The sequence below is a fragment of the Chelon labrosus genome (genome assembly GCF_963514085.1).
Source record: "Chelon labrosus genome assembly, chromosome: 6".
NCBI classification, from domain to species: Eukaryota; Metazoa; Chordata; class Actinopteri; order Mugiliformes; family Mugilidae; genus Chelon; species Chelon labrosus.
Genome location: NC_140342.1, coordinates 24489212 through 24516629, shown reverse-complemented (window position 1 = coordinate 24516629; position 27418 = coordinate 24489212). Strand labels below are relative to the sequence as shown.

Sequence of the window (27418 nt, the reverse complement as noted above, 5' to 3'; positions counted from 1 at the left end):
TCAGCGTTGTGCTGTGACAGAATTCAGTATGAAGGGGGTTAAGTGGTGGAAGTCACTGCGGGACGGTGCAGTTTGTATTGATGACCTGCCATCTGACATCCCCAACTCATGCTCTCAGACCCCCACCGCCCTCACCATCCCTGTTACCATGACGCAGCGTGTTTGTGTGCTCAGAAAATGACCTGGGCAAATGTTCAGAATCCAAGTTGCACGATCACATGCAATGCTAGTTTTTATTAACGCACGCAAAGCTGGAGGTCTCGTGGTCTGTTTGTGTTGGCCAGCCTTGTGCTGACCACTCTGCTTTCCGTCACTGCTTTTTTCTTTGTCACGCTCGCTTAAGCTACTTTGTTCCGGGAAGGATGTTGCAAGTTTGTGATGAGAAAAGCCTTGGTTTTGTTCCAGACTTGATAATCAAATGAAGCAGTAGATGAAATGTAACGGCCTGAGGAAAACCACGTTTGATAGGCGCTGAAGTCTTGCTGACCGTTGCTGCTGTTTCAGTTTGCTTTGAACGCTCTCCTCTGTCGTATTCTGCTGTCGTTAAAGCTGGGCAACCCTACTCATCACGTTCTATTATGATGGACTGGTGAAGAACTGTGTTGAAATACACCGACTCAAAACGCTCTGACCCCTAGAAAAATGGAACGCTGGCAGAGCTACACTCCCTGGATTTTTATACCGGTGCTGCTAAGTCAGATTTAGACTTCTGATTTGGAGCCGCCCTGGTTACACCTGTAGGGGGGAGGGGCCTCTGTGGATCATCCCAAAGGTACTCGATCAGTTTGGGATCTAGTGAATTTGGAGGCCACGTCAACACCTTGTGCTGTTCTTCATGTTTTTTTTTAGTTGTTCCTAAAGTGTTTTTGTGTGTGTGCCTGTGTCAGGCTGCATCCTGCTGGGGATGGCTGCTGCCATCAAGGAGTGTCATTGCTATGGGGTGGGGGTGCCTGGTCTGGTCTAGGTGGGTGCTACATGTCTAAGTAACATCCACACCAATGAATGCCAGGTCCAAAAGTTTCCCAGTAGAACATTGAATTGACACAAGATGGTCAATGTTATTAACTTCTTCTTCCGCTCCTGGTTTTAATGTTGTGGCTGATTGGTTGTATAAAGCTTGGTTGAGATGTCAGCTCAAGCTGTTAGTTATAATCAACTTTGAGTGCTGCGTTTCTACATCAACACATTAGATTCCTACACAAAACAGATGTTTCCAGCTTATTTCTTTATTTCTTTATTTTTTATTATCATCTTGAAGGATGGGTGAGTCTTTGCAGAGATCCGCGTGAAGCCGCGCTCTAATGAGAGCGACGAGAGCAGGATCTGCCGCTCGCTAACGGACGCAATCGGAACGAGCTTGCGAGGGAGGAAGATTTTCAACGCTGAGCCGCTTCTTTTCACGCCCACGCAGCCCCGACAGCGCCGGCAAGAGGTCTAACGGGCTAAAAGGCACCCGTGTAGGTGGGAACACGGATGCGCCGGGGCCCTTTTTAACGTTTCATTGTTACAACCAACAGTTAACCCAGAACATTACACGCCGGCCCTCAGATGTTTACACGTCTGATGTAAATCCGCGCGTTTGACCCGACCTAACAGGAATTAATTAACCCTTTTAATCATTTTAATGGCGTCGTTGCGGAATATGCTGCTGGAGACGGTGCCGGCCAACGCAGCGGCACAGCTGCCAGGAAATATGAAGGACTCGGGAGAAGGAAATAGCGCAGATCGGCAGAAGACAGGCAGGTGAACCGAGTTTATCGAAGCTGAGGGGGAAGTAAAAGATAGAGATTTGTACTCGCTTCTTAAAAAAAAGAAGCTGCAGACACATCCTGCAATGATAATTAATAATAATAATAATAATAATAATAAATAAATAAAAACAAAGACCCCAGTGTGATATTTTTTTTTATTATGTTCTGTTAATAGTGCTGATTTCATGCATCTTTAATGCCCGTGCCCGTGTGTACTTTCCTAAACTTCCTCTTAACAGCGTATTACGGCACCAGAATGAATTCCTCCATGGCACAATTAGCTGAGAGAGCCGTTTTCCAGCGGTGCATTGAAAGCTTTGTTGAGAATATGAAATGGGGGGGAAAAGAGAAAAAGAAAAAAGTGTAGGAGGGGGAAAGAAGAATAGCATTGCGAGAATAGAAATGCGGTGATTTAATTAGAATAGAAGCAGCTCGGGTGATGAATTAAGCAAAGCAATTTCCTCGAGTTGGTTTCATCTTATCTGCCCGGAATGAATAACACGGAACAGACGAGTGTGAAATGAAGAGAAGAATTAGAATAGAGAGTCGTATAATGAAGCAGTAGTCCCGTTTCCCCCCTTCTCGCGAAACAAAACCGGTTTGCGTCGAGCCGGATTGAGTTGCGCCGAAACGAGCGAAGGCGGCGACTGCGCGTGCACAGCGGAAAGAACCGAAACGGTTCCGAGCTGCGTTTCGCAACAAGCCCTCAGACCGCCAGCAGCCCCTGCTCTGGCAACAGGTGGGGGGGGGGTCGCCATGGCAACGGCGAGCTGTCAGCCCAGTGTGTATTAATGAGAGGCGGGCTGGAGGCGCAGCGTGGAGAGAGAGAGAGGGAGAACGGAGGAGGCCCTTTGCATCGCACCGCTCTTTGCATGTGTGCATTTGGGGATTCTTGAGGCCACTTATACACCTGTGTATGTGTGTGTGTTTGTTAGTGTGTGTGTGTGTTTTTGTTTTTTATTTCTGCACGTTTTGTGAGCGCCGTGCGTGTGTGTGTGTGTCGGCTTCGAGCTCGTGTCAGAGATCCTGGCGGTTGCAGACCGAGTTGCAAATCAACCAATTAGGTGGAAAAGCCAGAAGCCAGTGAGGCACCTGCAGTGTTAGTGAGCTGATCCTTGATGCACAACACACACACACACACACACACACACACACACACAACACACACACACCCTTGCCACCATGTCCAGGGTCAGTCTTCACTTCACCTCTGCAGGAAGACGGCGCTCTCTGAGGACTTGGATGTCGCGCTGTGTGTTCTTGTATTCGTCGCTTTCATTCTGCTGCTTGTCTCTTCTTTGTGATGGATTTGTGTAGACTGTGTGTTTATCTGTTACAAGTTTAGACAGAATTGTTTTAATACAATTTGATAGGGACAACTGTATGCTTCTCTCTGTATTCTTATATATGTGCATATGCTCTACCAACACCTCTATCCCTGATACCTGCTGGAGCCATTAACACAGGAAGCCACCTTTCTCCCTGCCTCACAGCGTTGCTAACACTCAACACGTGTTGTCAAACACAATTACAAAGACGAAAATACGTCTTCACCTTTGGATTAAAGCTCGTTAAATCGTCACCAACCAATGTACCTGAGAGATATTCAGATTTATATGTTGTAGAGCGTCAGATATTAGAGCGATAGAGCGACGGGGTTGTTCTCTCAGATGGAAAAAAATGTGTCCCCAAATATATAGAACATAATGACCTGATCATGATGCATGAGGCGGAATCTGGAGTCTCTCCACTGGGAACTGATTATGCTCCTGCGTGGATCTGCCAGGCCAATCAAATCCTTTGGGCGGGGCTTTTACGTGGTGGTGGACACGAGTGAAGGCTGTTGACATACCGGCGAGAAGTTTGTTCTCTCAGCCCTCGTTTGGGTAGAACTTTTTTTCTCGTGTGGTGTCCGGCAACTATTCTGTGATTGGTCAGAAATTGGAAGTGGGCGTGGTTAATGCGGAAATGCTAGCAGCCAGTATTCGCAGTGTGACCGCGTGATGTAGGTTGCAGTGGGAGGGGCCTATGAGGACTTCCCCGGAGTTGCCCTTGTTCTTGCTCACCTCGAGAACAAGAACAAATTTCTCGCCTCTCGTGGAGTACGTAAGAAACTTTACATGTCATCCGAGCACTGTAGAGTCGAATTTGTCCACAACAACATGGCTCTGATTGGTCGTAGGACTATCCAGTAACGTACAGACGTGTTTGTTTTTCTCTCTAGTGTTTGAGAGGCAGATCTAAATGCTAGCAATTGCGTGTTTAGCAACTAAATTATTCAAGACTGTGACGACTAAGTGCCTGCCCATGTAAAAAACGATACTGTCCCCAAACACCTTCACAAATAAATCCTCTAAAGCAAAGAGTGGAACTGTAAGTACTCAAAAAGCCACGGCTGCAGAAACAAGAGAGGAATGAGCTCCGAAAACAGTCAGTCACAAAGTCAATTTTCCGTCGAGAACGGGAACGTTGAAGCAGTGATCGATTAACGGCAGGGAAGCGAACCATCTGATACCCTCTCACTTACGTCCCCAAATTAACACGAGCCTTTTTATCACCCGAGCAGGGCGCATTAGAACGGCGTCTAAACAAATAAACCAGCTGTAATGTGAATAACGTTTATTTTTTCCCCCCAATTAACACCTCCCTGGCCCGGCTTTTAAAACCTGCGCCGCGGTTAATGGCCAGAACGGGCTGCAGGTCGGGGCCACGCCGTGCTTTTATGACTGCGGCGGCGACGACGACGACGCTAGCCTTCGCTCGGCTTGCGTCGGCGTGTGTGTCTGCAGCGCCGCCCGCTGTGCGTCCTCAGCCGTTAGACTGCCGAGGGGCCCCGAGTTATCTTTCAAGGCGGGCTTACAGGCTCGGCGCAGCTCACTGGGGACGTTGTTACGCAGGCGCTCTTGACGGCAGGTCTTCAAACGCACACACCTACATATCTGTGCAGGAATGTTAATGCTAGCGTACGCAGCAGCTCCACGTCTTTACACACCCGCAAGATCCTCTGATGAAGCACAGCAAAGACAAAAAGAAAAACTTTGCACACACATGCTTTTGCAAACACAAGCTACATTTCAGAGCATACTTAAAACACACACAGGATGAAAACTAAATCACACTGTAAGCATATGCACCGACACAAATCACACACACACACACACACACACACACACACACACTTCTTCTTCAGTGCTTACCGACTAACAAGCCTCCGTGCAGCGTGTGCAGCGGAGAGTTGAGTCCCTCAGGTGCACGGTGCAGCTTTAACAGGATAAATCAGGCAAACCTGAGCCGCGCGCTCATAAATCACCCCGGACTCGGTGCATGCGGGTCTGGCTGTGCATCCTTTACGCGCATGCATAATGCACGGCGGAGCCCGGGGAAAAAAAAAAGCAAGTTTTGTGGCGTATATATCCGTGTCCGTCTCCATGAGCCATTTGTTTGTTTATTTATTTGTGCATGTGTGTAGCATGCATATTTTCTGGATGGGGGTTCATAAGGTGTGCGGGTGCGTGTTCTACGTTGGTGTTAATAAGACGGAGGACGGTGGAGAGTCTGTCAAAGCAGCAGCAGCAGCAGCAGCAGAGTCAGGGTAGACTGGGAACACTGGACGACCACTAGGTGCTGCTGTGGCGCTTGGATGAAAGAGGTTTGTTTGTGTGTGCGCTCCTGGTCCGTTCCTTCTGTTTTTTTTTTTTGTTTTTTTTTTGGGCCGCATGTCTTTGAGTGCGGCGCGAAAGGGTCCACAGATAAATACTGTAGGTGTGTGTTTGCAGATGTGTGCTAATCTGCAGCCACCTTGTTATTATGAGCCTTTAGTCTGGCTCCTTTTCTTTTTTTTTTTTTTCCCTCTCTCTCACCTTTTTCCATTTGTCTTCTTCTTTTCTCACTCTGTAACCCTTCCTGTCTTTATTCCCTCTCCATTTAAACTAATCTTCCTGCTTCTGTTCCACCTTTTATTTTGTCCCCTCATTGTAATTAGTAAACTTTTCTCTCCTGACGTTACTAAAAAAGGACTCAGCCGAACACTTTCTCCAAATGTCACAGTGAAAATGTGAGTGAAAAATAGCTTCATTAGTATTAGTGTACACTGCGCTACACTGCTGTAGTGTAGTTCAGACGCTTAAATCCTCAACAGAGGATTAAGGTCTTGTAATTTAGAGTTGAGGCAAGAAAACTTTTGTTGTGAAAAGAGGTAGAAGAGCGTTGGAGTGGTGAGAAGTCAAAATCCGACGCAGGTGCAGGAATACATCTGTGAATGTGCAGCCGTTTCGTCGTCCATCTCAATCATCGTGAAGACAAAAGTGGAACTGTTCTATTTGACGTTACAACAGGCCGCCGTCGCACCGATCAGTCGATTGCGTTGCTAAGCCGCTTGTCTTTAGGGAGCTGTGTTGGTGTACGGCGTTTTAAACTGAGAGACTTTAGTTTAAAAGGCATTTATTACCAAAGCGACATGGAAATAACTCATCTGCTCATGTGTAGCCATTGTTATGTTGCTTAGTGATGATACTATCCAAGCTATTAAAGACTATTCATATAGCAGATGAAATGTCTGCACGTAGAATAAAATCATTTTTTTCTCTTCATCAGTCCGTCATTAAATTACCGTAATGACTCTAAATCCAATATTAGCTCCATTACGGTAATTTAATGATTTAGCGACAATAAGCAGCAGCCTGTGCAATGTATATATAGACATGAATACTAAACGTAATGCTGTTGAAATGTGGCTTTCTATGGACAAATGTATGTAAAATTAAATAAAATATTAGCGAACTTAACTGTACTAGCTAGCTGTTATAAAGCTAAGCTAGTTCACGTTACGTCTGGAGTTGTTTCCTCCAGGTTTTGACCAGCTTAACTCCAACAAATATCTATCTTCTCTTAGCATGATATTTACGGTCGGATTACCAATATACAGCACTTTACATGACTTGGCTATACGCCGATCAGCCACATCATTATAACCACTGACTGGAAAAATAAATAACATGCTCATCTTGTGATAATTCAGTGTTCTGCTGGGAAACTTCTGGACCTGGCATTCATTCATGTGGATGTTACTTAGACATGTAGCACCCACCTAGACCAGACCAGGCACCCCCACCCCATAGCAATGACACTCCTTGATGGCAGCAGCCATCCCCCAAAAAATACACGAAGAACAGCACAAGGTGTTGACCTGGCCTCCAAAGTCACTAGATCCCAAACTGATCAAGTATCTGTGGGACGATCCATAGAGGCCCTTCCCCTCAAAGCCCCCCCCCCCCCCCCCCCCCCCACACACACACACTAACAACATTGTGTTTTAAACGCTAGTGTTCTCGACATAAGCAGCCTTTCAACGCCAGAAATATCCACCGGTAATTGTCTGTGAAGGTTCTCAGTCATCCAACCCTAGGCATGTGAGATTCAGTTGGGCAACACCAACAGATGTTCCTGTTTAAAGCCCAACTATCCACCAGTCTTATAAAACTGAAGAAGCTACTTGCATGAAACATCTTCAAGAATCTCTACAAATCCAGTTGTCCTCGGTCCAACTCGTCTTTTGGATTCACCCCCTAATTCTTTTCCCCGTCTTCTCTCCATTAGTTGCTGGTATGTAGTAGAAATGACTCTATATTTATTTGAATTGTAGGTAATATGGTTTGAATTGTTCCAGATTGACTGGCTCATCCCATGCTCTGCTCTGTCAATGGTGTCCTTTCCGTCTAAACATGCGGTTGAAGACTGATGTTATTACAACAATTAACACGAAGGTTGCGGTCACTTACTTTCCCGCATGGCTGAAGGACGAGGACACGGTGTCGGCCTTCGCAGCCACATGGAATAATTAAGAAAAAAAGAACTTCTTTACACGCACCGGTGGATTTGTACCACCGCCTTTTCAGTCGCAGACGTCTCCACATGCGACGTCCATCATCACCGTTTATTTGACACACGTTTCCGTCGCTGATGATTGAACTTAATCTCTCCAGGAACGGAGACCTTGAGGAGCACAAGGCAAACTTCAGCCTTTGTTTGCTCCACACCTCATAACTCATATAGAAGTCTTTCCATTTCACTCCCCCTCTTTGATCTCCCCCGTTTCCCTCTTTGTTCTTTACATCACCTCTTCCGCATCCTTTTTAGTTTTTATTCCTCTCATTTCTCTTTCTCCCACCGTCCGTCCTTTGGTCCTCCGCTCCTCGTCGCATTTGATCTTTCGGTTTTTAATATGACAGAGAGCTGTGGGGGCCCAGATCCCTTCCAGCTGGGAGAGATGGGGGTGAGGGTGAGGGTGAGAGGGAAGATGAAAGACGGCTCGCCCCCCTCTTGAGGGTGCGCAGCGTCCCCGCGGGGATCTCCATCCCTGGGTGCAACCTGATGTCAGGACATCGCAAACACGCACAAGCGTATAATTCGATGTTCATCACCGTGCTACCAGAATCTAATTACTCCGAAAATAGAGCTGCTCAGGTCGGACAGCTGCAAGAAAAAATCCACCTGTTAAAGATCACGAATGGTTAGAAGCACATGCAGTGAAGACGCAAATCAGGGATGAGAACCTCGGTTTTTGTGAAGCTGCCTCGCTGCACGGCTTCACCAACGAGAGTTTATCAGAGGTCTATAAAACGATCCGAGAGACGGGAGGGATGACAGCAGGTGCCAGCTGTTATCAGAGGAGAGTCGGGGATCTGACGGAAAGAGGGAACGAGCTGATTCATTGAGGTCTGCGGTGCTCTGGAAATGAAATGCAACGAAGACGGTCGGAGAGATCGGTTTCCAAAAAAAACAGACGAAAAACCTCGAACGCTTACCTGAGTCACTGAAAATCACAGACGGATTAAGAAAATAATCCAATTTTCCATGCGTTTTAATCACCGCCAAGCGTTGAGTTTGCATTAAATCTCGACGTACGTTCACGCGAAATAGATTTGAATGATTTAGCATGATGTGGGTTTTAGTCTCCGGTGTTGTTTTAGGCCAGAGTTCGTCAAGGGCCAGAATTTTTCTCTGCAGACACTGTGAGGGCCAGATGCTGTTGTTAAATAATTTGATATATTCATTTTTTCCACATTTATGTAATTTTTTAGCCTTTGTCAGTGTTAACAGACTTGCATTACCAGTACTGCCACTAGGGGGCGTTTACGATATTTCGGGCTTCATATTTGTGAGGCTGTCAATCGCATCTTTTTGGCTTGTCGCACTGAAGACACTGGCCAAGTACGTGCTCACCATGTTGGGCTAAACGTACACCTGTAAAGCTGCTTTAACAAAAATAACGGAACCGAGTGTTAAACCAGTCTTTGGAGGACTGCTTGCGCATTAAGACCGAAGTTATAAAAAATAATGTCGGAGGGGAAATGTAAGTTTCCTTGTCACCGTCGCATTCAGGCTTGCTTTTGGGGTTTCAGACCAGATTTTGCAAAGCGTCTTGAGGCAATTTGTATTGTTATTGACGCTAGACAAATAAATAAAACTAAATTGAATGCAACTGAATTTGATTTAAAAAAAAATAAAGAAAGAAAGATAGGAACATATTATTGAATTCAGCAATGGAAAGCTCTGGAAGGCCGGCAACGGGTTTTAGGGTATATTCTGAGCTTTCACGTGTAATTATTATTCTAAAAGGTTCAAAATGTACCCCCCCAGGTCCTTATAATGGCGCTTTTCTGCAGTATAACTATCCTAATAGTGGTTCAACTTCATGAAAAGTTAAAGTTTGACTTCATACATCCAGTCATGGCTCATGTAAGGCTCTCATTAACGGTGCCGGTACAGCTGTGGACAAGTTGTGCTGGAGGAGCAGCGCACACTGCTGCAAAGCACTGCAGCAGGAAGCAGGAAAAAAATAAAATAAATAAAAATAAGTCAGAGGATAGAGAGCGCATGTGAAATATTGTGTATCTTTCCCCTCGACTTGTTTATATAGACACGCTCTTCTTCTCAGCAGCAGCCATTACGGTTGGAGTCAGTCAGAATAATGGCCTTCAATCTGACAACTCTACCTCACCGTGTGTGTGTGTGTGTGTGTGTGTGTGATTCTTGTCACCATTATCCACAGCTCCCTTCCTCTCAGAGGGGTAGTTTGGTCGGCTTTACCTGTTATTTTGCTCCATAGCAGCAGCCCCATCGGGAGTCTCATCTTGGTAAATGGCGCGTCACGTAACAAGCTGTGTGACCAGCCTCGGCCCACTCTGGTCACCTCTGTTGTCGGGCCACGCGGTGGAGGCTCTGTGGGGAATACACCTGCAGATATCCCCGTGCGCGAACTTGTCGGGAGCGCTCGTTATTTTTAGAGGCTCAAAACAGTTGTGAATGAGTCTGAAGCTGATGCTGTAACACCGTGAAATAGTGAAAACAAAAGTCAGTGTTTTCATCTTTTACTCATTAGAATCTTCTAATGATTTGTTATACACATTAACAAACGCCTCCCGTGCGCTCAGCTCTCAGTTCACAGGTGTATGTTTCTATGATGAAATATTTCTGCCTTCCTTGGTAGGAAACTTTCACCACAGTAAATGTTTTAGGATTTTACCGGAGTTACAAGACCTCAGAAAGTCTGAAAATCTCGCATGGCCGCCCACTTCTCAAAGTGTGCTCACTTGGACGGGTTGAATGCAGAACAAATTCCTAGCATGCGTGTACCAAATGTACATGGTCAATAAAGCTAATTTAATTTGAGTTATTGTTCAGTTTATGGCGAAACAGCCTCATATAATTTAGGAGGACATAGCTTGTGATGTTGTTAAACTGGATTGAATGAAACACCAGTGTTTCAGTTGTCTAGCTTAGCCTAGCCTAGCCTAGCCCATTGATTAAAACAGGTTGTCAAAATAACAGGAACAACGCAATACAGTTCACTAGTGCTACAAATCACATCCTCCACAATGAAAGCACAGCTGAATCAACAGCTCTCTCAGTGACTTTAAACTATCGCTGAATACCTGAACCTTCGTGTAGGTCAGATGTAGTGCAGGAATGTTATCCTAGCACTTCCTCAGTAGCCTCCTAGGATTAATTCAGCAGTTTTTCTGCCAATTGGATTTACCCAACCTAATAACGACAGCTAGGTGTAACACTATTAGGATTGATGTTAACTCGGATGGACACCTCGCCAAAGACGTTGATGGTGTAGCTGCCTTTGCGTAAAATGTTTGACCGAAACGGTTAGCTTAAGTTTTTGTAAACCTTACTTTGCAAAAATCTCAACCTAACAACCAGCATGGTTAGAAACCTTGTCTGCTTTGGGTTGTGCTGTCAAATTATCTGGTATCTTTTCAACTCTGGGCATGTTTCCTTGTAAAATGAAGGATTTTAATGGTTATTTGCAATTTATTCAGGCTAATGTTGCTACCTTGAAGACTGCACTCAGACCAATTAATTTATCTAAATCTTTGTTTTTTTTTACCCAGTGACCAATTAAATGCTCGAAGAATAGGTACAATTTTGACCCGCCAATGTTTTCTTTGGGTGACCGCAACCACTCAACAGAAGGTCAAAAAAGAAAAAAGTCCTTTTGAAAGTATTATGCAGCCCTCATCAGCAGTTTCATTAATTCGGTTTAAGTTCTGAGTTAATCATTAAAAGCTGAAATGTTCTAAAGCATCAGAGCAGCTCCTGACTTTAGATGAGCTTGTTTTTGTCCGATCAAAATACATGATGAATTGTGCTCGTATCAAGTTTTTCTTGAAGTGGATTACAAACTGAAAGGAAAAGAATCTGAGCGGAGACACTGGACGGTTTGAGAGTTTAAAACCGAGTGAATCATATTCTACAACATCTCAGACACCTGATCTCAACAACGCTGAAACCCTGAAGGATATTTCGAAGCTAAATATTATGTTAGGCTTCTTGACCACCTTTAATTTCTTTCTCACAACATTCACACATGCGTCCCATCCACACTTGAATTGCCCTCTAAGCAAATCGAATTACACATCAGTGTTTATGTGAGAGTGTACAGTATGCGGAGGCCTGATCCGTTCCAGCTGAACCATAATTCTATCTGGCGTATGGGTTACATATGCTACGGAGCCACACACAGTCATGCACGCTTTACCGCAAACCTTCCTCTCCCCTTTTCTTTCCGTCGAGCTTCCACTCGAGGTCTTGTCCTCCTCTAACGTATCCTATTCTCCCTCCAACTGCGCCATGTTTGACATTTTCAGGAGAGCCGAGTTTTGGTTGTGTCTGGGTTTGTCTGTGAGCGTTGGATTCAGGCCTACATCAGCGTTCAACCCATCTCTTTGCTGATTACTGTCTGAATAATCTATCTTCACCACGGGAATGTTCGGCAGGGAAAGACTTGAGCGGGGCGAAAGAAAGATACTCACCTATACCTACCTAAGCAGAGATGGATCTATACCCATGGCTGTTTTTGATTTATTTCTCACGTGTAAGATCAACACCTGACTGGAGGTCCATTTTACACTCTTGACCTCAGCCCATCTGACATCCGCCTACCCAGAAATGTACACTATATTACCAAAAGTATTCGCTCACCCATTCAAATGATCAGAATCAGGTGTTCTAATCACTTGGCCTGGCCCCAGGTGTATAAATTCAAGCACTCAGGCATGCAGACTGTGAAACAAGACATTTGTGAAAGAATGGGCCGCTCTCAGGAGCTCAGTGAATTCCAGCGTGGAACTGTCATAGGATGCCACTTGTGCAACAAATCCAGTCGTGAAATTTCCTCGCTCCTAAATATTCCACAGTCAACTGTCAGCTCTATTATAACAAAATGGAAGCGTTTGGGAAAAACAGCAACTCAGCCACGAAGTGGTAGGCCACGTAAAGTGACGGAGAGGGGTCAGCGGATGCTGAAGCGCATAGTGCAAAGAGGTCGCCGACTTTCTGCACAGTCAATTGCTACAGAGCTACAAACTTCATGTGACCTTCAGATTAGCCCAAGTACAGTACGCAGAGAGCTTCATGGAATGGGTTTCCATGGCCGAGCAGCTGCAGCCAAGCCACACATCACCAAGTGCAATGCAAGGCGTCGGATGCAATGGTGTAAAGCACGCCGCCACTGGCCTCTAGAGCAGTGGAGACGCGTTCTCTGGAGTGATGAATCACGCTTTTCCATCTGGCAATCTGATGGACGAGTCTGGGTTTGGAGGTTGCCAGGAGAACGGTACATTTCAGATTGCATTGTGCCAACTGTGAAATTTGGTGGAGGAGGAATTATGGTATGGGGTTGTTTTTCAGGAGCTGGGCTTGGCCCCTTCGTTCCAGTGAAAGGAACATTGAATGCTTCAGGATACCAAAACATTTTGGACAATTCCATGCTCCCAACCTTGTGGGAACAGTTTGGAGCGGGCCCCTTCCTCTTCCAACATGACTGTGCACCAGTGCACAAAGCAAGGTCCATAAAGACGTGGATGACAGAGTCTGGTGTGGATGAACTTGACTGGCCTGCACAGAGTCCTGACCTGAACCCGATAGAACACCTTTGGGATGAATTAGAGCGGAGACTGAGAGCCAGGCCTTCTCGACCAACATCAGTGTGTGACCTCACCAATGCGCTTTTGGAAGAATGGTCAAAAATTCCTATAAACACTCTCCTCAACCTTGTGGACAGTCTTCCCAGAAGAGTTGAAGCTGTAATAGCTGCAAAAGGTGGACCGACATCATATTGAATTCTATGAGTTAGGAATGGGATGGCACTTCAGTTCATAGAATGAGTAAAGGCAGGTGAGCGAATACTTTTGGTAATATAGTGTAGCTACATGATGAAGAACACAACAACTTTGATTGACTCCAAGGAATTCCTCGTCCACAAAAACATCTACCCTACTTCTGCCTCAGTTGGTTCAATAGTTGTACCCACCATCGTCTCCTACGTCCCCTCTCTTCTACGCACCGTATTGATTTCGGTATTTAACATTTTATTGGTCCAACATAATCCACGTGGTTCTGGTTTCCATTGTTTGACGTGCACAGAAATGACACCGGCGCCTGCTAGTGTTTGGCGGCGTTATTACAAAGCAATGCAACAAACCAGGGCACAGCACGGGTTCTAGGTAGATTTGTTAAAGGGGTGTAACCCAACTTCTAAAAGTACTTTAGATGCTTCAATACAGTTAAAACATACACTGATCAGGCATAACATTATGACCACCTTCCTAATAGTCGATCTCCCTTGTGTCTCCAAAACATTGGCCTTCTGAGGTTGTCCTGGGGTGTCTGGTAACAGAATGATATTAGTAGTCCTGTTTATGGTCATAATGTTGTGGCTGATTGGTGTCGGAAATCATTTCATAGATCATTCGTTGCCAGCAGGGAGATGGTGAATGACTGTTTAATCAACCTGAGCTGAATGGTTTTTACGGTTTCCACACTAGTTTGACCAGTTTAGGATTAGTCCCTGGTTCCTATCCCTGTTCCCCGAATATCTGTAAATACTCTGTTCGGTCGACTGACTTTGCTGGAGAAGCTGTTAAGTTTCTGCTTCTCTTTTAGCTCTGACAACCAAAAACCAAAGTGTAAAATGTCAGAAGATCTCTGAATCCCCTCAGGTTTAGAGTTGGGAGTTTTCAAAGCGCCGTTTGTCATCCTTTGAACGAGCTTTGTCATGGCTTGCTGCTCCTCTGTGTAATGGCGTCTTTGTCTGTCCCGCTATCTGCCTCTCTGTCATTCTCTTTGAGTCGTTCTGTCTACCTTTGCTTTTTTTTTTTTCCTGAAGTCTTTCATTGCTCTGTCCCATCACTCGCTTCATCTCCCCTGCACTCTCAGGAGAAAGAGTTTCTGATACACTTCTCCATTATCTCGGCCTTTTAGTTCCGCAGAAGATATCTCTGTTAAATAATCGAAGGGAATCAAGTCGGCTGAAATAATCCTGCTTCGTGAGTCGAAGAAAAACGATTGTCATTCTCGCCGTCCACAATTGCATTTCAAGCGACACTGACGGAGCTCTTGGGGGACGTCGACTCCTAAAATGTTGAGTTTTGAGATTGCTTAGACTCCTGATGAGACATCCATTGTCTTATTACGTTCGAGGCAAATTGAGGTGCATATTTTGGCGGTGCGGTGATACCACTCTACCGACTTCGTCGCTCTGATTGAATTGGATCGCAGAAATTGTTGCTGAATTAAGTGGATTGTTACAGCAGCACATTGGTAATTTAGGAGGTGCTGGAAATCTCATTTTGTTCACGCTGATATTGCTGCTGCCTCTGGTAGTTTAGTGATGTACAATGATGCAGCACTGCAGAACACTTGAGACGGGATGTGGAACATTTGAACATCTAATTCTGAACCCATGGTCATTACGATGTGGCTATACTGCAACCGCTTCGATCTCCTTCGATTCAGGAAATGACCACATGATGATTGAACGTTGGAGACCAGTGTCAGGCGACAAGGCCTCTGTAACCATACAACACACCTGACACCTTTCTCCACCTCTGGACCGTTGACCCCAAGTATTTAAAGTTCTGCACCTTCTGTATTTCTGCTTCTTGTACCCTTACCTCTTCTAAAAATGTTGCTACTTTCGTAAGGCTGTGACACACCACAGTCGACAGCCGGCTGTCGATGAGCAGCTATGGCCCTAGTTTTGGAGTTGTGTCCCGTGCTGTTGGCCCAAGTCTGACCGCCGTCGGTGGCTTTTCAGCCTATTCATTATGCAGAAACATGGCAAACCAGTGGACGAGAAGAGAAATTGAAGTGGCGTTTTCCCAGGGCACTCATAGAGGGCTCTTTTCCTTTTATATCTTCATCTAATCCGAACATATTTTACGACATAATGGTCTCGAATGAATTAACTGTAGACCAACTGATTAGCATGATTCAGGAGAGGCCAGTTCTGTGCGACAGTTTGCTGAAGTTCTTTTCATGCAGGTGCAAACTAAGCTTATGTACCAGCTGGTCATTGGCTGAGGTATTTGTTCAAGTGCAACTTTTTGGTCGTAAAAGTAAAATGATCCGAGTACAGCAACAGATAAAACTTCTCGGCAACAAACAGAACATTTTGGGTTCAATTTCAAGATTACTAAAGATTAATGAAGCCGAACATCATAACAAAAAACTGAAGAAAATAATAGTTAAAGCTTGAAAAATCACAATACAGGGAAATCCTTCAACAAATTGATCATCAACAAACCATTTCATGACCAGTGTAAGAAATAATGTGTTTGAATCCCAGTGTCGACCTTAGAGATACTGTGTGTTGAGAAAGAACAAGGACAGAAGTTACGCGCAGTAATCCTATAAAGTCAAGGACGTTCAGAATCAGAATATCCTCCTACTTTCTCCTTCTTTATCTCCTATACGCCCTTTACGCAAACACAACACAAACACACACACAAACTCCCCCTCTCCTCGACAGGCTGCCAGGATGATATAAGCTCTGATAACGTCCCCGCGGCTCGATGAATCCTCGGGTTATTGACGACACCGTCCGCCCGTCTGGATCCCATTATCAAAGTGTCTTCAAAGGAGACTAATTGAATTAGCGCGGGGGGGTTGCCGTAATTGAAAGCTCGCTTTTAATGATGCATTGTGGTCTCGAACGGAGCGCCAACATCCATCACGTGTCTCTCTGACGGCTCGGATTGGACCGCGTCAAGCGTGGCGGTATCAAAATTTATCAGCGGCTATGGTGTCGCCAAAACATTAAAACCGGTACAGCTCTTAAAGGGGAGCTACCGGACCTTATTTCTGGCATAAAATACGATCGTTTACTCACCCATATAACTTTGGTGTAATTTGTAGTCGTTCGGGACACATTTAGATCTGCGTATATCCTTATAGTGGGAGTGAATGGGGCACCGATAAGCAGCCTCTAAATAGCCGCGAAACTCGATCATTTCACGAATATTTTGTTATCGTACGCTAGTGCTGTTCCCCGTTGAGTCTGGAGTTACCTGTTATCATCATCTGGGGTCTGTAGATTGACCTACAGACCCCGGATGATGTCTTCTGACTTGGATGATGTCATCTCTGAGCGCTGCGCACACCTACGACTTGTTTAACTGTAATTTGCTACTGCTATGGTTTGGTCCTGCTATGGTCCACAACCTCAGAATTGGAAAATATTCAGCCATGTTTCAAAAATATTGGTGAAATGAACAAGTTTCGCTGCAGATAATGCGTTTTAGGGGCAAAGATATAATTAAATATAATTAAAAGATATTAAAGATATTTAGCTCCAGTGCAGCGCTGCATATATCCATATAGTGGGAGTGACTGGGGCACTGAAACGCAGCCTCTAAATAACGCATTATCTGCCGCAAAACTCGTTCATTTCACCAATATAGTATTATGATACGCTAGTACGGGGAATAGCACTAGCGTATCATAACAAAATATTGGAGAAATGAACGAGTTTCGCGGCAGATAATGCATTATTTAGAGGCTGCGTTTCGGTGCCCCAGTCACTCCCACTATATGGATATACGCTGATCTAAATATCTCCCGAAGGAATACAAATTACACAAAAGTCATATGGGTGAGTAAACGATCGTATTTTATGCCAGAAATAAGGTCCATGTTGTAAAAAACAGCAGTTCCCCTTTAATAATGAGTGGGACTGCTGCTGCTGCTGCTGCTGCTGATGAACTCTACTGCTGGTCTCAGGCTGACATCCTACACCAGCGTCCGTATCGCAGCATCTCTGACCTCGGCGGCTCATCCAATGAATAAGACATCAGAGGTCATGTGCAGTGATGTTTGATCATTACATCCCCTGACACAATGAAATGTGGTTGAGTCCATTCAGGGGGTGAACCTTCGGAGCGTTTCCAGTGAGCGTTTTCGATCTGAAGTTGCGCGTGTTGTCTCGCCTCGCATGATTGAACAGATATTTTGTTTTCTGGGTTGCCTCTTCCTTCCTGAAAGGGTCACGCACTCACTGACCCAGAAGCTATTAGTGGTTTCTTGTTGTTCTCTTATTTTCCAGCGGTATTTCTTGTAAATCGGTGTGTTATGTCGGTGTGATTTTGTCAAAGAAGAATAATTTTAAAAAAAGCGTGTTTCTCCATGGGTTTTCTGGATTCGTCATCTTCAATGTGCGTGAGAATCTTCCCAGAAATAGAGAACCACAGACACTCTGCTCTCTCTGATTCCCGTTGGACATCATCTATGAAGGATATCTGAACTCTATCTTTAACTTTCATCTGTCTCTCTCTCTCTCGCTCTCTCTCTCTCTCACTCTCAGGCGCAGATGGTGTGTGGTTGGCTTTCAGGCTTGGGGGTTAAAGGTTAAGGCTAATTTATAGTCTCTAGGTTCAGTGTTTCATCCGCTTGTGGACATATGGAGCTCTGTTGGAGAGATACCAGTTAACAATGATGAATGCCTCAGTGTGTATGTGTGTGTTGAGTGAGAATGAATGTGTTCGAGTGTGCAGCTTGCATGTTTGAGTTTGTGTTCGTGACGATGCTGCTCAAGATGGAAAGAAATGAGCTTCTATTTGTGAATGAAAGTGCTTCTCGGTCATGTGCAATGTCAGAGGGAGCTAATATCAAACAGGCGTCATCAGAAATCAGTCAGAGTTAAGTAGAGTTTTCATATCGAAGCTAAGATTCGTTGGGATGCCTGATACCCTGAGGACGTTTCCCCCCCTGCAGAATTTAGTCGGTTTGAATTGAACCGTAGAGTGATTGACTGGGTTGATTAGTTCGTGGTGGGAACATGATTTGACAGTTGCTCAGCGTTGCTCTTTGTCTGTGCACAGTGAAGGATTATGGGAATCCAGCCAATGCATGCATAGGGCAATGGAGGCACACTTCCGTACGGTCCTCCAATAACTCCACAGTGTGTCGCCCTCACGCGATGCCGTTACGCAAAAGACAGATACTGACAGTAGAGACGGCAGGGACAAAGCTGAAGGGCTAACGAAAGTATGGACACGACATGAGGAGCCGTCATTTTGACATTTATATGCATTTTTTAACGGTGCAACCAAGTGACACTGGATCAGACAAAGGTACAGTTACTGCTTCATACGCATCGTATTACATATTACTACTTCATATTCATCATATTACTACTTCATATTCATCATATTACTACTTCATACTCATCATATTACTACTTCATACTCGGCGTATTACCATATTACTACTTCGTACTCATCATATGACTACTTCGTACTCAGCGTATTACCATATTCCTACTTCATACTCATCATATTACTACTTCGTACTCATCACATTATATATTACTACTTCATACCCATCATATTACTGTATTACTGCTTTGTACTCATCGTATTACTACTTCATACTCATCATATTACCATATTACTACTTCATACTCATCATATTACTACTTCGTACTCATCATATCACTACTTCATACTCAGCGTATTACCATATTACTACTTCGTACTCATCATATTACTACTTCATACTCATCATATTACTACCTCATACTCATCATATTACCATATTACTACTTCATACTCATCATATTACTACTTCATACTCATCATATTACCATATTATTACTTCGTACTCATCACATTACATATTACTACTTCATACTCATCATATTACCATATTATTACTTCGTACTCATCACATTACATATTACTACTTCATACTCATCATATTACCATATTACTACTTCATACTCATCATATTACTACTTCATAGTCATCATATTACCATATTACTACTTCATACTCATCATATTACTATATTACTACTTCGTACTCATCATATTACTACTTCATAGTCATCATATTACCATATTACTACTTCATACTCATCATATTACATATTATTACTTCATACTTACCATATTACTACTTCATACTGATCAGTTTGGGTAAAACTCTGCATCATGTGCTTTTATGTTTTTTGTTTTTTGTAACCTCGACTTAATTGGCGTTGTCAAGGAGTTGCAGTTCACATGACTTCCTGTCACGTCCGTCACCGTTGACACGTAGGGTCTGAGCCCTGATGATGATCAAAACCCTCATTCATATTTAAAAAGATCAGGATTTAAAAACTTTCCCGGGAATGAAAGGACGCCATAAATACTATTGTTAGGGATTTCAATTATTTAAGCCGTCACATTTTAAATTATTCTATTTGACCTTTAAAGACTATTTTTTCCTGCCAGGTAACATCCATTGCAGCAAATAAAGCTCAATCGTCTCCATCGCTGCCTGTGTGTCTGTATGAATGCATCAGTTTGTTGGTGACAAAGTGGCAGGAAAGAGGGGGGAGTGGGCAACACTTCATTAAAGTGCTGCCTCACCCCCCTCACTCTCTCTCTCTCTCTCTCTCTCTGACCCCTGTACATACACATACATACGTACCCAGCAGGAGCAGACCACTTCATTTAGTCTGAGAGATAGAAAGGACAGGCCCCGATGGATTCTCCCATTAATCTTTAATGAGCCCCCGGGCCTGAAAACCGCCCGCCAGCCCGCCCGCCCGCCGGCCGGCCCGCCAGCCTCCGCCTCAGCCTCCGCCTCTCCACATCCAGGAAACAAACAATGACTCGGCTGGAAAACACGTCGGGCCGCTCGCCCTCGTACCTGCCCGCCTGTCTGCCCGCGAGCCATTAACCTCCAAACTCGGCCCGTGAATTATTAATGAGCCTATCTATCTCTCTTTACTCGCCCCGGACCACACCCAGGAACGGGAATGGGCGAGGTCTCGATGGTGGGGTTGTGGGTGGGGGGGTAAAGTGCGTCTCCGGCTGGACTTTAGAGGAGGAAGTAAAGGGAGAGTTGATGGTTCCAGCTGTCAATCAAACTGCTGATGTTTGTCTGGGGAAAATAAAAGAGTCAGCTTCATTTTTCTTTTCTGTCAACACTGCTCTCTCTCTCTCTCTCTCTCTTCTCTTGTTCTTGTTTAGTCTGCCTCGTCTCTTTTTCTTGTTATCGCTTCTTGCACGCTTTGTCATCTCTTTATTTGTTATTTTTCCCATTTCTCTTTTTGTTTTCTTATCTCTTTCGTTCTTCTCTTCTCTTCTCTTCTCTTTTGTCTTCTTGCTCTCTTTGTCATCTCTTCTTAATCATTTGTCTCTTCTTCTTTTCCCAGTCTCGTCTCTTATGTCCCTTTTCCTTTCTTTTCTTTTTTCATTTTATTGTCTCATTCTCTCTTCTCATTTTTCTCTTGTTCTTGTTTTTGTTCTTTCTCTCTTATCTATCTCTTCTTGCTCTTTGTCATCTCTTCTTTTCCCGTTTCTCTTTTCCTTTTCTTGTCCCATTCGTTCTTCTCTTCTCTTCTGTCTTGTCATCACTTCTTGCTCTCTCTGTGACCTCTTCTTTTTTCTTTCTCTTTCGTTCTCTTCATTATCTCTTTTCCCCTCTCTCTTCTCATTTTCTCTTCTCGTCTTTCCTCTTGTTCTCGTCCTAGTCTCTTCTGTCTCTTTTTCTTCTCACCGTTTCTTGCTCTTGTTGTCATCTTTTCTTTTCCCCTTCCTCTTTTAGTTTTCTTGTCTCATCCTGTCTTTTTTGGTCCTCCTTTTTTTCTCTAGTTCTTTTCCTAGTCTTGTCTCTTTTGTCTCTTTTTCTTTTTTCCTTTCTCTTTAAGTTTCCTAATCTCATTTTCTCTTCTCGTTTTTACTCTTGTTCTTGTTCTAGTCTCATCTGTCTCTTTTTTCTTTTTCTTGCTTCTTGCTCTCTTCGTCATATCTTTATTTCTTTCTTCCCATTTCTCCTTTCATTTTCTTCTCTCATTCGTTCTTCTCTCCCTTTCTTTCTCCTCATCTCTTCTTGCTCTCTTTGTCATCTCTTCTTTTTTCATTGTCTTTATTATTTCTTTTCCCGTCTCTTCTCGTTTTCTTTTCTCATTTTCTCTTCTTCTCTCGTCTTTCCTCTTGTTCTTGTTCTAGTCTCTTCTCTTCTGTTTTTTTCTTGTGTCCTCTTCTGTCTTTTTCTTCTCATCGCTTCTTACTCTCCTTTTCCGCTCTTCTTTCTCTTTCAGTTTTCTTGTCTCGTCCTTTCTTTTCTTCTCATTTGTTCTCTTGTTCTTGTCTTGTCTCTTCCGTCTCTTTTCCTTCTTTCTTGTCTTTCCTTTCTCTTTTTGCTTTCTTGTCTCATTCTTTCTTCTCTTTCTCTTTTCTCTGGTAGCGGTCCTTCACACATATAGATGGAGTCAAACATTTTTCCGTAGAGTTTTGTTTGGTAAAACTTCTCTGATAGCGTTCCCATGACGACACCATCTACTCATAATCATTGAATCACAGCAGTTGCTGGAATAATTAAATAATTATCTCTGTTTCCCTTTCATTTCCTTCACATACTTTAATATTCTTTCCCCTTCGTTCATGCTCTTCGTCGACGTGCTCACGTCTCCTCTGTCTGGCTGTAGAATAGTGTTTTATTTATTTTTATTTCAGCGTGCAGCAGACGTCGTCCTCGGAGATTGCGCGTTCTGAAATAAAGCGCCCTGCGATGAATGCAGATCTTGCTCGGCCCTCCTCAGATAGCGACGTCCGCCCGCCCTCGCTCCCTCTTCATCTCTCCTGATGAATATTGAACAGTGTTTGAACGTGTTTGTCTGCTGGACTTCCTCTTCCTCCGGCTTCTTGTGTGTTTCCCGGCGTGCACACGCTCCTCCATACATCCATGCTGTAGGAGTGAATAAATCACGGGCTTGCACCGTCTCGTAGAACACATTGTTGGCGGTGTTGAAAGACCCGTTTAAGGAATGTCCTCTTTACAAATGTGTTCGCATTCTCTTTTTTTTTTTTTTTTGCAGAAGTCGTTTATGATGCTGTAAAAAAAAAGAATCTTGGAATGCGGAGCCGCTGCTCATAATCAGAGAAAAGTCTTTTGGGAAACAGCCTGACTTCTTTTATGGTTTTCCCACATGTGCTTGTATTTTCAAATCTGACGTCGAGAGATCAAGGCAGAAGAATGTAATGCTCTTTCGGAGAGGCGTTTATGGAATAAAGTCGTCTTTTGATGGTGCGGGAAGCATTCGGCGCTGCTAGATTCATCTGTGCCTTCGCTGGGAAACGCCTGCGAGTTTCAAAATATTATTCTTTTAATACGTATGAATCTGGTTCAGCTACGTGTTGAATAAAAGACAGATGGGAGCAGCGGCGGCGGTGGCGTTGCTTTTCATTCTTTCACGTTGTTTTGCTCGGGCTTGGCTGCAGGGATGACCCGTAGCGGTTGGTAATGGAATTCAATCAGGAGTTTGTTTTAGTTCAGGTCAAGACACACTGGATCTATAAAGCACAAGGTGTTGACCTGGCCTCCAAATTCACTAGATCCCAAACTGATCAAGTAGCTGTGGGATGATCCACAGAGGCCCCTCCCCTCAAAGGCCCCCACCAAAGGACACCCTCAGAAGGCCCATGTCCATTCTCTGATGAGTCCCAGCTGTTTTGGAGGCCTGCACAATATTATGTTGGTGGTCATAATGTTATGCCTGGTTGGTGTATGTTGGCAGAAGTCTAAATATTCACAGTTGGCTCAATCAAACTTTGCTGAATCATCAATTATTAGGTCCTTTTTTTTTCTCAGAATATCTCCTCCAGTCAGACGTTCTGTTTTCACCGTGACCGTGGCTTCGACTCCCAAATTAAAAGATGGCACAGGTCCTTGCGCGCTGTTCCACACACATGCTCGCACTCATGAACTGCCCTGCAGCTGTATGTCCTCCAGGCGCCAGGAGTGTCATGGCAACCGCACGGCAGCCACGGTAACGGCGGGCTCATTTTCATACTGATGAGGCCGGTTGCCGGGGAGGCCTGCTGCTGCCGCCGCCACCGCACCGCCGCTTCTCGCTCGTCTCTCCTCTCCGGTGTCGCCCTGAAATTTTAATGACCTTCTTTCTCTGCTTCTCATTTTCCTCCTCTTCACTGTGTGTGTGTGTGTGTGTGTGTGTCGGTGTGTAGATGTCACGAGCTTCAACTTCGCTGTTCAAAGAGACACACACCAAGTGGCCTCAGTTAATACCAGAGGAGAACAAAGGAGGTGTCATTTTGAAGACTTTCTTTGAGGGCATGTATTTTTATACCTGTGGAAGGCCTCCTCCGGTCTGCTCCTCTTGGCTTCGTCAGGTTTGCGACTTCTTCTAAGCTGGTGACAGTACTGGTTGGAGTACTTGGTGTGTCTGTCCTGCTAACAGGAAGTCGAGAACCAACGGGGGGAAGTTGTAGGCCGGGACCAGGTGACGCGTTGGATTAGTTCAACCATCTTGGTGGACTTAAAGGGGAACCACCGTTTTTTACAAGCTGGACCTTATTTCTGGCATATAATACGATTGTTTGCTCATCCATATAACTGGTGTCATTTTTAGTCCTTCGAAAGATATTTAGCTCCAGTGCAGCGCTGCGTATATTCATATAGTGGGAGTGACTGGGGCACCGAAACGCAGCCTCTAAATAACGCATTATCTGCCGCGAAACTCGTTCATTTCACTAATATTGTGTTATGATACGCTAGTACGGGGAATAGCACTAGGGTATCTTAACAAAATGAACGAGTTTTGCAGCAGATAATGCGTTATTTAGAGGCTGCGTTTCGGTGCCCCAGTCACTCCCACTATATGGATATATGCGGCGCTCCGATGGAGCTAAATATCTTCCGAAGGACTAGAAATGACGCCAAAGTTATATGGGTGAGTAAACGATCGTATTATATGCTAGAAATAAGGTCCAGGTTGTAAAAAAAAAAAAAAACGGTAGTTCCCCTTTAAGGCTCACCTATGCGTGTAGCCTACGCTGGTGCGAGCCATTTATACTTGCCCGCTCGTCAGTCTGATTCGCACTGTAAAAACTCTAGTCGGTTTTGCTAGTCGGGTTAATTTTTGTTTCTACTTCTTGCTTCATGTTCAATAATTGCGACAGAAACTTTCACCGATATTTCGCAGAAGACGAGTCGTACAAATGTTTGTATCTCTGAACCTCCTCAGTTAACCTTTCCTCCACGTGTTCCATCTTTACTGATCCAAAACAAATCAATTGAAAAATTGCAGCGATGGAGAATCAGCCGGCAATACTAAAGCGGAAACTACCAAGTGGACCAATCACAGTGAGGCGTAGTTATATTTCGGGGAGGTGCACGTCTGGCTATGTCATAAGGGTCTGCGCAGAAGCTCTAAACCGCCTATAATGAAAGTTTTTAGGCTCTGGTTGCCTAGGTAACCTCCTTGTATATGCCCCGCTAGCTTTTAAATTTGAAAAGAAAAGAAAGTCAACGCTCAAGCCCGCTATCAGCTTGAGGAATTTTGGTGTTGTGATCCAAAGTTGTAGACCCCTCGCAACAACTCGCTGAACATCATTGCGACTCCCTTGTTGCCACATGTGTGCCGCTAGCCTCTTCCTGTTCGGTGTGTTATGGTGGTAGGCTCTTTGTAATTCACCTTTAACCCTCAACTTGTGTCTTTCCAGGAGGAAGAGGCCAGACAGGAGGAGAACGGAAGGATCGAGCCGGTGGGCCGAGCCGACTCCTGCGCAGACCACACCCCCGTCAGGTCGCTAGAGTAAGTCACCGATCAGCCTCCTCCTCCTCGTTTCCCTTTTCTTCTGCTTTCACCTGAAAAAAAAAAAACAAAACACTCAAATAACCAACGCCTGCTCACACCAGAGAGACGCTGATGGATTTGAAGGAGTCTGGATGCAAATTTTGATGCCCACCCGTCCTCTGATTTGAGGTTTTTCAAATCAAAACAGGCGTCGAGTACTTTGGAAGGAATGTCGTTAGGTTTTCCACACTGCCACGTTTACATAACCCTGAGAGAAAATGCCAAATCGTTGCAGTTCAGGTCCCTTTTACAATTAACCACATTTCTCTCTTAGTTACTGTTTTCAGATTTTCAGAAAAATGAACTTGTTTTAACCATAATTTCCCTTGAAGGTTTGCCTTCCTCACATCATAAAGACGGAGCAGCAGGTTCTACGCCGGCGTTCTGGGCTTGTTTGTTAAAAGAAACAAAATCTCATTTTCAGCCCTGCGTCCTCATTTACATAATTCTCTTTTGTGGGAAAAAAAAAAATGATCCCGGTCTCGCCATCGGAGCTCTCCCACGCACTCACCCATTCAGCTCCTGTTATTAACAGCCGTGTTTTGTTTTGTTATTTTGCTCTGTTGCATGCTTCCAGTTTAATATGCAGGTATGGTATTATTGCTGTTATTATTATTACTCCTGTGATTTCCCAGAGACTCTGGCTTCTCCCTCCTCTTTACTCGTCAACAAGGGGCCCGTTTTTTTCTCCCCCCACACCCCCCAAGCTAATCATAGTCATTGTGCCGAAGCTGTGAGTGGATCGGATCTGGCGTCTTGCTAAATATGCAGCGTGGAGATGTTTCGCACACAAAAAACAAATAGCTGTAACCGTGTTTTTTGCTTTTAAAGGGTCAAAGGACGTCATCGGCAGTGTTTACCTGCACGGAAAACGCTGTGTAGGGGTTTCATTGGAGATGCATCTGGTCTGTTCAGAAGATAAAATATGAATATGAGTCAAGTTTTTGGTGCTTTTGTGTTTTTCAGCTGCGTGCATCACTTTGCACGTTAATTTCGTAACCGGCTTTCAGACAGAAAAAGACAAACGTGTGAATCTGCACGTAGGTTGAAGGACATGCTACATGCTACATGCTAAAATTATGATAATAAAAAAGTGGCAGAGATGCACCAAGACGTCTTTGTGCACCCTTTCAGACCAATGCGGCCCACCTTTCCAAATCTCAAGCCTTGTTTTTCCTTCCTAAGTCTGTTCGCTACTAGTTCTGCTATAACTACTAGCAATTGTCAAGCGGTTGTGCTAAATTACCTGAATTCATCTCCAAATAAACTCAGCTTGGTTCTCGGAAAACGTGGTTTGCTCCGTCAAAGGGGGTGAAATTGATTTCTGCTTCCTGATTCCTTCAATCTGTTCTTTACCTTGTGGTTTACTGACTTCCTGTTGGACCCCGGTTCTACTCAAGTTCATCCAAAACTAAAAGAAACGCACATGTAAATATGTCCAAAACACTTGCCCACTCACTTGCACGTAGCATCATTTCAGCTTTCATTTTGAACTCTCTCTGAACTCTGAAGAGCAGTTTGCAGTTCAGTTCAGGTGCACGCTTAGACTTCTCCATCTCTTTCTACGCCCTTTAAAGACATAAAGTGTGTGAGGACTCTTAAAAACCTTCCTTGTTGTCCCTTATATGTCTTTGATTTATTTGGATTGCACTGTTTTTTTTTTATTGTGTTCTCTTTATTTGTCTCCTCCTCACCTATGATTTCCGTCGCTCATGCGTCGTCACGATGTTTTCATTTCTACCCCTGCCTCACTTTCTGTTTTTGTTTTTTGCCCACATGGTGTCACCCCCCTCTCTCCTTCCTCTCCCACTCCCTTCCCCCCCGCCTCCTCACCCTTCCCAACCCACCCATTCCCGACCCACCTCCCGGTTTCTCCGCCATCCGTCCGTCCGTCCGTCTCCCAGAGACATTGTGAAACTGGTGGAGGTGTCAAACGACGGTGGGCCCCTGGGGATCCACGTGGTGCCTTTCAGTGGCAGGGACCGCAGGTAAAAAAAAAAAAAAAAAAAACATATGCAGAGAGACAGAAAATGACATAAAATCATTACTTTTCTGTTTAGACTTTACAGGAAAGGATTAATGGTGCATAATGCAAAATATAAATATCACTGGATCCATTTAACTGGGGAAAGACCAGTTTTGCATGTTTTTAACTGAACCTTTTCACTTGTAGTCCCGCGTAGTACAACCCTGACAGCTTTGAGAGTTTTACAATTAGAAAGAAAATTACCCAC

General features: G+C 44.4%; 1 protein-coding gene across 7 annotated transcripts in view; it reads left to right on the top strand.

Annotated features, from left to right (window-relative positions):
• pard3ab (par-3 family cell polarity regulator alpha, b) overlaps window positions 1-27418 on the top strand; it is a 266468-nt gene that overhangs the window by 106763 nt on the left and 132287 nt on the right. For all 7 annotated transcript variants that reach the window (XM_084546197.1, XM_084546196.1, XM_084546195.1 and 4 more), the window contains exons 6-7: window positions 25051-25142; window positions 27089-27172. In XM_084546197.1, the coding sequence (XP_084402323.1) occupies window positions 25051-25142; window positions 27089-27172 (176 nt within the window). The remainder of the gene's footprint in view (window positions 1-25050; window positions 25143-27088; window positions 27173-27418) is intronic.